We start from the raw sequence: 12,097 nt of genomic DNA, 5'->3' as shown, positions 1-12,097 counted from the left end.
TCCTGGGCTCTTGGCCACCCGTGTCTACTTTGGGCACAACACAGAACTGAGCACAGCAAATACCTATAAGCTGGTCCCATACCCAGTTACTTAAAGTTATATTTGTTTTACTTGCAGCTCCATTATAGTACACTGATTTGAGTGTTTTTCTCCCCAGAATTTGAGGCTGGGTTTACGTGAGGGTATCTGAACCCCCAACACTGGCATTGCCCTGGGGATGCCCTGAGAACAGGGGCAAGTCCCTCCTCTTCCCTTGCTTCCTCCTCACTCCCGAGGAGCCTGTGCCCTGTGGGAACAGATGGAGGCAGAGGAGTAGCTGAGGCACAGGGGCAGGGGAGGCCACCACATGTGGGAGGAGCAATCGCCAGTTCCTGGGTGCACATCTATGCCACATGCTTTGCACACACACCTCATTCTCTTGTCGCTGTGGGGTATGCCCAAAGTCGCATGGCACCTTGGCCAAGAGTATGTGGCTTTAGCGCCACATTTACTCCCTATGGGATCCCCAACTGGTAAGGAGCTAAGACACACAGCTAGGACTACCTGACCCTAAGTCTGTGTCCTCAGCCTCTGTTCAGAAGCCCTGTCTCATTACTTCCCCTTTCAGTGGGACTTCGCTCTCTCCCAAAATTCCCTGGAGTTTGAAGCCAGAACTGCAGGGGAGCTGGGTCTGAGACTCCGACAGACTCTGGTCCTGCTGACTAGGATTCTCCACGATCCCCTGGCTCTGCAGCCACCACCTCTCCTGCCACCAACAGCCCGCCTCTCTCTGCATAGAACCGCTTGTTCCCAGCCTCATCCCGGCAGGCCTGGGCCCTGGCCCACCCAGCACAGCACCACTAACCATAATAATCATGGTAATGAGAGGCATTGCTAGTATTTTTAATTGTAATTTGTAGGCAATCATGCCTAAGGGCTTTTGGCTGCTGTGACCAAGTACACGATCACACAAAACATAGCCAGACTATTTAAAAAACAAAACAAAACCCTACCCTGTGCCAGGAAGCTCTGGCACCATGACACTATCCCATCCCTTAGTGCCTTCCCTGCACTGTGACGTGTGCGGAAGAGAGGAGCAGGGGTGGGGCTCTCCACGTGGCCAGGAGGTGTCTGCTCACTGCAGCTGTTGAGGGAAGAGAAGAGGTAGTTTTGGGGACTTGAAACTGGGAAGTACAATTGAAAGCCAAGTTTCTCTGCACAAGGGATTATGCGTCCCAAAAAAGGTCTTGAAGGATCAGAGGCCCAGAATTATTAAGCTTCATCTACTCAGTGGTGGTATTAATAACATCTGCAAGACAAATTATGGGAATAAGGGCTGTAATATATAAAAAATCAATATGGATTCTGGGTTCCAAATTGGCTCGGATGGATCTCGGGGTAACTATGAGACACTGGACAGGCAAACACAGAGCTGCCTATGGCTTCTCAGGCAACGAGCCCCAACTTCAGTCCATCCTACTGACCCTTCCTGTGAATGATTCCAGAGCTCTGGGGTTGCAAATTCCATGTCCTCCTTCTCCTGCTCCAATGTTTGAGGGGCTGACCACTGCCCATGTGCCCCTGAAGAGCAGCTGCTCTCTCCAGCAACAGAGAATAGAGTGTCCCCTGGAAACTTTCCTTGGTGGCCCAGCCATGTGGGCAAGTTCTGTCTCTGCCCAAGTAGAAGACCCTGCGGTGCTGGAGGAAGGCTGTGTTCCAGTCCTCCTGGCACCACTGAGAACGGACCTCTCCCTCCCTCCTCCTTCTCCTCGTACTTTCAGGGCTGTGTGACTCAGCACCCACCCTGGTCTGTCCTCCAGGCCCGGTGGAGTCAGAGATAAATCCAGCAGCTCTGCAGCAGGGCTGTGGTCCTGCTACTCTGAGGTCCCAGGGGAAAGCAAAGGGCCTGCACATTTGGTGGTGAGCAAAGAGCAGGTGGCTACTCAAACAGGCTGACATGTGTTGACTTGGTCCCTTTTCTAATACACATCGGTGTGTCTTCTTAGAACGTTCAGTTACCATGGGGTGGTCATTCCATGTTATTCCAGTTTGTGAGAATAGGAGTGTGTGTTAGTGTGTGTGTGTGTGTGTGTGTCTGGTCAGATGCTACAGCTCAGGGCAAGTTCGTTAGGCTGATATTACACCAAGACTCAAGGGGCAAGGAAGGAGGAGGAAAACAAAAGAACTATCTGTTCTTTCCTTCACAAATTCCTTTGGTGGAAATATTGAAAACACAACTCTGGCCCTAAATAAAACCTCCACAGTCTACACTCACGGTATCCTAAAAATATTAATAGCACTAAACCTAGAGTCGGGAGACCAAACTTCAGCCCACCTATGCCACTAGCTGACTCTGTGACCATGGCAGTCCCTCTGCCCCTCTGGTCATACCACGTGGCACAGAGGAGCTTACATAACTAAGTGAACATACCTGGGGGTGTCTTTTGGGTTTTCCAGGGGTTTTCAAAACATGCACTGGTTCAAATTTTGAATAAATGATACACAAGACTATTACAGGGTTGACACGACTATATCTAGGAGAAAACAGATAAAGCCATGAAGGACGTTCCTATTTCTATTCACACATATGAGTAAAGAAGAGAAAGGTACTATCCTGAAAATATATCTTGGGATATGAAGAAAAAATACCAAAGTAAACTCAAGGGGCTAAGCATTAGAGCTGGGTCACTGCCCCCACTTGAAGGCACCACCCCTATGAGCAAGCCTCACGCTGGCCACTTACCCCACAGAGCCATGAAGATGGAGAAGAAGACGGTGGCAGGGTTGTCAAACAGGTGGCTGGCCCGCGCGGTTCCACAGGCCGAGCTGAGGTTCCAGTAATCGCAGGACTTGTCACACAGCGGACACATGGTGAAGGCGTTCTGCTGGTCACACATCTCTCTGCTGCAACAGACAGAGGCTCCCGGTCAGGCAGAGCTCAAGCAGGGCCCAGTCCAAGCAAATCACCCCCAAAACAGCTCCCGTTTCCAAATCTATGCTTGAGTTCGTCAACTCCATAAGGAAGGAATGTTTAAGAAGTTGGGATTGGATTCTCCACCTGGAGAGTGTTACTCTTATATTTTGTCCAAAACAAACAAACAAACAAAAATTGGATGGGCCATCTTCTGAGGTATGGAGCTTCCTGCCACTACAAGTGTCCCAGAAAGTTAGTGACCATCTGTCAGAGATATTATGCATTGAATTGTGCCTTATGAAGAAGTCCCTTCAAAATGTGCAGAGTCTATGAGATTGGTGAGATGCAGCAACAGTTGTGAATAAGTCACCAGCCTGAAGTGGGATGTCATCATCCATTCTTCATGTGCAGCCTGTCTTCGTAAACCCTACTGGCTTTCCCACAATGGGTGATACTGGTCACAAGGGGAGACAATCATGAGGGTCTGGCTGGGCCTGCACGAGCTCTCACCTCTGGAGGCAGCAGTGGGGTGAGGGAGAATGGAGTAGGTCTGGGTGGAGGCCCTTTTCTGGGAGCATCGGCTGTCTAGCCATGTGTAGAGTGGAGACTGGTAAACTCAATCTCCTCAGAATTATCATAACCATAAAATGGGATATAGGGAATGAAAGAGCAAGGTAAATTCTTCCAAGGTCTAGATTCTCTGACACCTGGAGAGAGAAGCATGCGCTAAATAATCTCTCCTGGCCTGTATCCTAACCTATTCCTAGCATGATACATTTCTATTTAATGAAAAGATAAATGCATTTGAAATTCCATTCATTCGTTAGGTGACTAGCTGGATCACAGCAGCACTTGCAAATAAAAGCCAAAGAATCGCCAGCCCCGACCAGCTTCCCCAACATCCCTTCGTACCACATACTGGTAGGAAAATGAATGAACCCATCACTCTGGCGCGTATTATTTCTCCAGGGAAACGGGTGGATGGATGAGCTCATGGTTCGGGGGGAAAGGATGGAGAACTCCAGAGTTCATGAAAATGAAGCATCTGCTGTTCTCACAAAGCAGCTGGAGACAGTGACGGGGACGCAGAGGACCCGGCACTGAAAACCACAGCCGTGTCTTCCGTAGACAGAGGCAGTAGAGGGCGCTACAGAGCACGGCTGACAGGTGGAAGGCCACTCCAGGGAGAGCGAGCTGCTGCTGCCCTGCGTGCTGGAGCAAGTGCGCACATGGAACCTGTGAGGTCAAAGGAAGGCATGGGTCTGCTTCCCACTTGGTTCAGAAGTTCGAAGGGTGGGAGATGTACTGAGAGGGCTGTCGCCTTCTGTCAAGTCCCAGTTTTTAGCCTTCTGGTTTTAATGAGCTATTAGGTCCCCGGCAGAGAAAGGCCTTCCTTGTGAGAGAATGGAAACTCCAGGTCTCTGAGGACAAGTCCCAGTCCCCTGCTGACTCGGACTAAGCTCTCCATTGGCACGTGTCAATGAAAATGACTCATTCATATAGAAAATATTAAATAGTAATATCTTAATCATACGTTCAGCTGTACTAGTTTCACCTAGGCATGTTCTTATTGGCAACTAGAGAGCAAAGTTTATGTTAGGTCTTCTTTGTCGTTCTGGGTCAGACAAGTGTTTGCTACGTAGTTGAGAAGGAATTGCTACTTTCAGAGAACAGAGAACCCTCTTAGAAAACAGATTGACACAGAAAATTGTTTATCTGCATAAATTCTAGCAAAGAGCTTTGCTTTTCAGCTGCAGCTAAGCAGGTAGGTAGGTGTTCCTCGGGGCTGCCCTTCAACTCCATGTGTTAGGGACTTCACTGTCTTCAGGATTTTTTAAAGCATGGACTGGGGAGAGAGATACTCCCAGTTAACTGAATTCTAGTTAAATCTAGTCAATGCTAAAAGGTCAAAAATGAAAAAACCATTAGCGGCCAACTTACGATACGTAAGTGCTGCATAAATGATTTGTTTTGAAATTAGAGGCGGGGCAACTATCAATCATTTGTGCAAAAGGGCAGCCATTCTCTGTAGCATGAATTCTCCTCAAAGCACTTAAATTCGGAGTCAGAATGCTTTTATATATCAATGTTTTTAATGCAGTTTTAACAGAATTCTGGAGACATTCTGACCAAGAATGATATTAAAATGACAGTATTTCCTGAGAGAAGCTGTCTCTAGACAAGCTGAAAGATGACGAAGCCCACCTAGAATTGAAATCACGCCTGGGTTACTCTAGCTACATAATCCACAGATTTCTAGTGAGAAGGAACTGTGGCTATAAATCTAAGGGCGTATTTCTTCAAGCTATCGTTTTCTGGAGAAAGTGTAAGAAGGTGGGTAAATGGCCTGACAATCAGCTGGACCAAGACCCTCAAGGGAACAGTGTTCTTCAGCGTGAACCAGCGCTCACAGTCAGGCGAGGCTGGGCTGTGCCAGCACACAGGGAGACGGAACAAAGAGGGGATCACCCAGGAAATTCAGACAAAACAGCTGCTTTGAAGGTCTCAGACCTAAAGTACCCAACTTTTTTTCAATATGGCTTAGATTAATCAGTTTTTTTTAAATGTCTCAATCTTCTTTACCCATGGAAGTAAGTGCTTAACAAATCAAACCAATCCCCTGGTAAATAGAGGATGGTTCTACAAATGTATCATGCACATATGCTCCTATCTCATGCATCAAAGTTAGTGGGAATAAAAGGCCCCATTTAAAGTTCCACATAATCAATGTCAATGTTCTGGTTTTGCTATTGTACTATAGTTAGACAAGACATAACCACTGGAGGTAACGAGATGAAGGGTACACTGGGGCCCTCGGTATTATCTTTGCAAATTCCCGAGAATCTATAATTTTTTCAAAATAAAAAGTTTTTTAAAGTGATAGTAAATTTCAGGCTTGATGCCAAAATTAGTAACCTCTAAAATAATCCCAGAAATAATGCAAATTTTTAATCACACTTAGGAGTGGCTGATAGGCACAGATCCTTAAGGAGTATGAATTTGTTCAGATTCAATACTGAGATTTAGAGAATATTCCTTTGTTGATGAGGAGTGGTATTTTGTGAGTTACCAGCAGGACCATAGAACTTGGACTTTTGATGAATATACAATTATGTTTAAAGAATATTTCTTTTTTTAAAAAATCTACATAATATGTTTATTTTTTTCTATTGCTTACACCTTCCTAATTTGCCACACCCTATCCTGAGTCTGAAAATACAACAACCAAAACTTCAATTTTGTAACAGTGGATTTCAAATTACTTTGTCTGTGACCTATAACTCACAAGAATTTTATTACATCAGATTCCAGTATGCAAATATATACACACCCTCCCCCCCACACTTATATAACTGAAATAAAATCTCATGAAATAACACTTATCTTTCCTTCTCATAATAAATACTAATATCTTTTTTCATTCTATCCTATTTGTTAATCTTACCCTAGTTCATTTAAAAAATAACCCATTGACTTGATTCCATAACCCACCAATGGGTTGCCATCCACAGGCTGTAGAACACTGTACACCCCGACAGGCAATAGGATACCTGCAGTGATAACTGCATCTTACATATGTACATCCCTGCATGCGTGTAAGTGTGTGTGAATGTGGGGTGTGCGTGCCTGTGTGTAGACAGCTACCTCTGCAGCACGTGCAGGCCATGGCATTTCCAGCTGCAGTGGTTGTGGCCATGTGTATTCCCACGGGGGAAGCAAGCATAGGTTCTAAGTCCCAATATAAACCAGCACCCCGAGGCCCCACCCACTGCACTGGCATTGCTTCCCTCCGCACAGTACCTGGTTTCCCAGTTTTGATCAAGCTGAAGCCAGATCTCCAGGGATCACAACTGGGAAGGGAAACCCAAGAGCCATGTTTGCTGAGAACACACCCAGGCAAGCCCAGGTGAAGCTACTGAGCTATCAAGGAGGACATGCGCCTTATGGAAGACTTCACTGCTTACTGGAAAAAGCAGAGACTTTGGAGCAGGAGGCAACAGAGTTCAACTCCCAGCCCTGACAATTAGAGATTGTTGAACTTGGACAATTTATGTGACTGCACTTGGCATCAGTTTCTCCATCTCTGTTAAGAGAAGATAATAATACCTATCTCAAGGAGTTTACAGTGTTGATCTTTTACAGGATCAAAGAAACTAGTTTCTTGTTGTTGCTGTTGTTTTGTTTTGTTTTTTTTTTTAATAGAGACAGGGTCTCATTCTGTCACCCAGGCTGAAGTGCAGTGGTGTCATCACAGCTCATTGCAGCCTCAAACTCCTGGGCTCAAGTGATCCTCCTGCCTCAGCCTCCTGGTAGCTGCGACTACAGGAGTGTGCCACCATATCCAGCTAATATTTAAAAAGTTTTGTAGAGACAGGGTCTTTCTATGTTGCCCAGACTGGTCTCGAACTCCTGGCCTCAAGCGATACTCCTGCTTCAGCCTCCCAAAATGCTAGGATTACAGGTGTGAGCCACGACCCCAGGCCTAGAAACATTCACCTAACACCATGCCCGACACAAGGTAGGTATCTGATAAATATTAGTTCTTCCCTCAGTCTAGATGGGGTGGGGAAGACAGAACCCTAACAACACATCTCCTGTGATAAAAGTCCCAGAATTCCCAATTCTGAATGTTTGACAAATGATACTGGAGTTTTATACATAAAAATATCCAAACTCTTGTCTCTTATACCAGCAATTTAGCTTTACTCTAGACATTGAAAATATAATTTCCAGTTTAGTTAATCTGCAAGACCATTTCTATGGATTGACATCGTGGCAAGAAGTGCCACCTGGTTCCTGCCCACTGGTGGCTGCCCTTTTCCCAAAAGAACACAGCTCTTGGCCCTTTCTTCAGGATGGCCATTATGTCCCCCATTCCAGCCCCAACTGTAGCAGACACGCATGGCCTCACCTGTATGGCTACTGAAGGAACATCATGTTAGTACAGAGTGATCCTGTACACAGTCACACCTGATTGGTCCAGGGCCTCCATCTAAATTAAATTGGGCCAATAGGACTTTTTCACTCAAGACTAATAGAGTATAAAGCTCTAAGGCATGACACCCATGAGCTACTAGCAGCAATGTTTACATTCAAGTAAAACCAGTGAATACTAGAAAGAATCAGAGACAGGAGACAGGAAGGAGTCCCCCTTGCAGCATTGCTTAGGCTACCCACATGCCTGCCACTGGGATCCTGAGCCACCCAGAGGCTGACCTGCTTTGCTTAATCTAGTTCAAGTTGCATTTCTATCACTTGCAACCAAAAGGTATTAAAATATGGTAACCATGCCTCAGTTTGCAAAGACAGTTCCGAAGATGGCAAGAAGTTTAAATTCTAAATATTAGCTAAGTGTCTCTTTTCTCCCTTTTACTCTATTTCCATAATTTGAATTATTCAACAATTATTAGTGTTTATTAATGTTCTACCGTGTGGCAGACACAGTCTCCTTCAATCCCCACAACACCACGCAGTAGGCGTTAGGATCACCGCTGACAGCCGAGGGGACCAAGGCTCAGGGAGTCAACTGTCCAACCACACAGCTAATGCATAACGCTGTCTGTCCTAAAAGGCGCCACTGTTCAGGGCTTATTTTCTGTGTAGGCTCTCTGTTCCCCATGAAGCCTAGCCTTTGTCCTGTCTCCTGGCTCTCCAAGGGCCCCACCATGGGGGCTGTCACTTCTAGTAGTTTCTGACTACCTGATACAGAGGCTGAGCTTCCCCAGTTTTAGAGCTGCCTGCTTCTTCATAGCATTTTATTCCAACAGTGCCTGACCACACAGAAATGAGATTTCTACCTGATGTTACTACTCAACACATCCTGCCTTGGGTCTTATGGGAAACCAGAGGAAAAAAGTCAGAATGTTAAGGCAAAGAAAGCATTTCTCTGGCATGAGTTGTTTTCATCAGGTATTATCCACTTGCCCACATCAGACCTTGGCCCCAATGCCATTCCCAGAATCTTCAGCTCCTAGATCTCTCTCTGGAGGAAAGTTACATGTGTCATAGGGAAGGAAAAGGATAGAGGGTGAGGACTTTGGAAGGAAGCATGTGAAATGTGCTTGCAGCTGGGATGAAACCAAATTATTAACACATGGGAACTGAGGCTTTTTCTTAAAAACTAACTTACCTGGGAATATCTTCTTCGATCGTTGCACATCCGTAAAGAAACACAATCACCCCGATTACAGAAGATGGGATGAGGAATGATGTATATAATCCCAGCCAGGCAAAATACAGTCCGATTTTTTCTCCAAAATACTTTCTGGGAAAGAAATAAAGAAAAGAAAATGAAACACATTAAAATTATATATCTTCCTCATTTCTGTTCGTTATATGCCTAAGGATGGGTCAGCATAGATATTCATTCTTCTTGTCATGAATACAAAGGGATAGAAGTTACAAGGGGAGGGAGGGAACCTCAGCCCAAGGCATCAGCAACTAGCCTTTTCTAAAATGAAGTGCATTCCCTTAGCATCACATATACACACCTGCCTTGGCTGTTCATGTGAAAAAGATAGCTGCAAGAAGGAACCCAGCCCTAACAGCAAACTAAAAATATGTCATCAATTTTGGCATCTTTACCAAAAATGAACAACACATCATCGCTTCATAAGTGCCACAGTACTCAACCCACAGGAAAACATACCCTTTTGCAACTAGCTTAGTTACACAAAACACACAAATCACGTATTTGGGCATGTATACTTATATATGCAAACCAACATACACACACTTACTGAAAAATGGTTAGAAGAAATTCAATAAAATATTAGTAATGGCTTCTTTAGATGATGGGACTATGAGTGGTTTTTATTTCTTTATTTTTTAAACCACTTTATTGAGGTACAATTAACATACAAAGAGCTGTATGTATGGAACATACACAACTTGATGAGTTTGGAGATCAGTATACACCCATGAGACCATCACCACACTCAGGTCATAAACTTATCCTTCACACACAAGTTTACTTTTTTCCCCCACCCCTGTTTGTTTAATTTAAAATTTTTTTTCTCTTGTGTTAAGAGTAATTAACATAAGATCTATCCTCTTAGCAAATTTTTTCCCCTGTTTTAACAGGTCACTTTATTAACATGTCATTTTAAACATAACATAAATACAGCCTGCATACTACAATATCAAACATTGTTCCAGTAAGAAGTTCAAGAGTACATTTACCACTATTTTAAGAAATGTAAATACTTTGGCTTCTGCTCTTACATCAGACGAAAAAAAAATCAAAGAACAGTATCGTCTCCTGCTATGATTAACAACAAAACCAAGTGGAAAAATAAGAGGGTGTATTAAAGAAAAAAAAAACCTCAAGTACTTTTTGAAGGATGTATTCTCTTTACTACCATATACATACTCATACAAGCTACTCAGTAATCTAATGTCAGAAGTGGTTGTTTACCTATATTAGGAACTCAATAAATATTTGTTCAATGTACTATCCATGGATATGGATCTACTACTTTAATTTGTGCTTTTCTTAAGAAGTTTCCTTTTCAAGTAAAAGAGCAATAGTAAATATACTGAAGTTCTCATTTTGTTCAGATCATAAGCCTACAGAACAGCGATTGTTACAAATACTACCCATCATAGCTAATGATAAAATTAATACGCTTTTATCAAACTAGTAAGAAAAATTCCATGATGTTTCAGAACTAATTCTAACCTAGTAATTTACTGGCCTTCAGCAAACTTTTAACTATACAATATTGTTAACTATAGGCTTTTTGTTGTACAGGAGATCTCCAGAGGTTACTCATCGTGCATAACTGAAGCTTTATGGCTTTTGACCAACATCTCCTCATTTTCCCCTCTCTGCAGCCCCTGGTAACCATTATTCTACTCACTGGTTCTGCAAGTTTGACAATTTTAGATTCCTCACAGAGGTGGGATAGTGCAGTATTTGTCCTCTGTGTGTCTGGCTTATTTCTCTTAGCATAATGTGCTAAGATCCATCTATGTTGCCACAAATGGCAGGATCTCCTTTTTTAAGGCTGAGTAACATCTCATTGTATGTATACACCACATTTTGTTTATCCATGCATGCATTGATGGACACGTGGGTTGCTTCCACCTTTTGGCAATTGTGAATAATGTTGCTATGAAGTTTCTTGGGGTGCAGATGTTTCTTGGGGATCCTGACTTCAATTCCTTTGAATGTATATCCAAAAGTGGGATTGCTGGAGCAAATAATTTGTTGAGGAACCTCCATACTGCTTTCCATAGTGGCTGCACCAATACACCTTTCACCAGCAGTAAAGAAGGGGTCCCTTTCCTCCATATTTTTGTCAACACTTGTTATCTTTTGTTTGTTGACAATAGCCATCAACAGGTGTGAAGTGGTATCTCACTGTGGTCTTGATTTGCACTTCCTTGATGGTTAGTGATGTTAAACACTGTTTCATGTATCTCTTGGCCATATGTCTTCTTTGGCAAAATATCTAATTAGGCCCTTTGTCCATTTTTTCAATCGGGTTGTTTTTTGTGTGGGTTTTGTTTTTGTTTTTGTTTTTGATTTGCTATTAAGTTGTAGGAGATCCTTGTCTCTTATGGATATTAACCCCTTACTAAATATATAGCTTGAAAATATTTTCTCCCATTCTGTAGATTGCCTTTTCACTCTGTTGATTGTTTTCTTTGCTGTCTAGAAGCCTTTTAATTTGATATAGTCCCACTTGTCTATTTTTTGTTTTTGTTTCCTGTGTTTTTGGTGCCATAACCAAGAAATCATTGCCAAGTCCAAGGTCTAGAAGATTTTTACCTATGTTTTCTTCTAAGAGTTCTATTGTTTCAGATTTTGCATGTAACTCTTTAACCCACTTGAAGTGCTTTGCTTTGGTATGGTATAAGATAGGAGTCCAACCTCATTCTTTTGTATGTGGTCATCCAGTTTTCTTAACATCATTTATTGAATAGTAGGTAGTATGGACATTTTAATGATATTAATTCCTATGATTCATAAACATGAGATATCCTTTCATGTATTTGTGTCCTCTTTAACTTATTTCATCAATGTTTTATAGTCTTTAATGTGTAAATTTTTATGTTCTTGGTTAAGTTTATTCTTAGATGTTTTATTCTTTTTTGTGCTATTGTAACTGGGACTATTTTCTTAATTTTCTTTTCAGATAGGTCATTGTTAGTGTATAGAAATGCAACTCATTTTTGTATATAGGTTTCATATTCTGC

The 12,097-nt window shown here is 43.0% G+C and overlaps 1 protein-coding gene across 1 annotated transcript in view; it reads right to left on the bottom strand.

Annotated features, from left to right (window-relative positions):
• Positions 1-12,097, bottom strand: part of ANO2 (anoctamin 2) — a 329,714-nt gene that overhangs the window by 161,968 nt on the left and 155,649 nt on the right. Inside the window, exons 10-11 of the mRNA XM_045554545.1 lie at positions 9,024-9,158; positions 2,723-2,883 (exon numbers count right to left, since the gene is read on the bottom strand). Of these exons, the coding sequence (XP_045410501.1) occupies positions 2,723-2,883; positions 9,024-9,158 (296 nt within the window). The remainder of the gene's footprint in view (positions 1-2,722; positions 2,884-9,023; positions 9,159-12,097) is intronic.

Source organism: Lemur catta, chromosome 6 (assembly GCF_020740605.2).
Source record: "Lemur catta isolate mLemCat1 chromosome 6, mLemCat1.pri, whole genome shotgun sequence".
Taxonomy (NCBI): domain Eukaryota; kingdom Metazoa; phylum Chordata; class Mammalia; order Primates; family Lemuridae; genus Lemur; species Lemur catta.
Note: the sequence above shows the minus strand (reverse complement) of the source record. Positions and strands in the feature narration are given on the sequence as shown.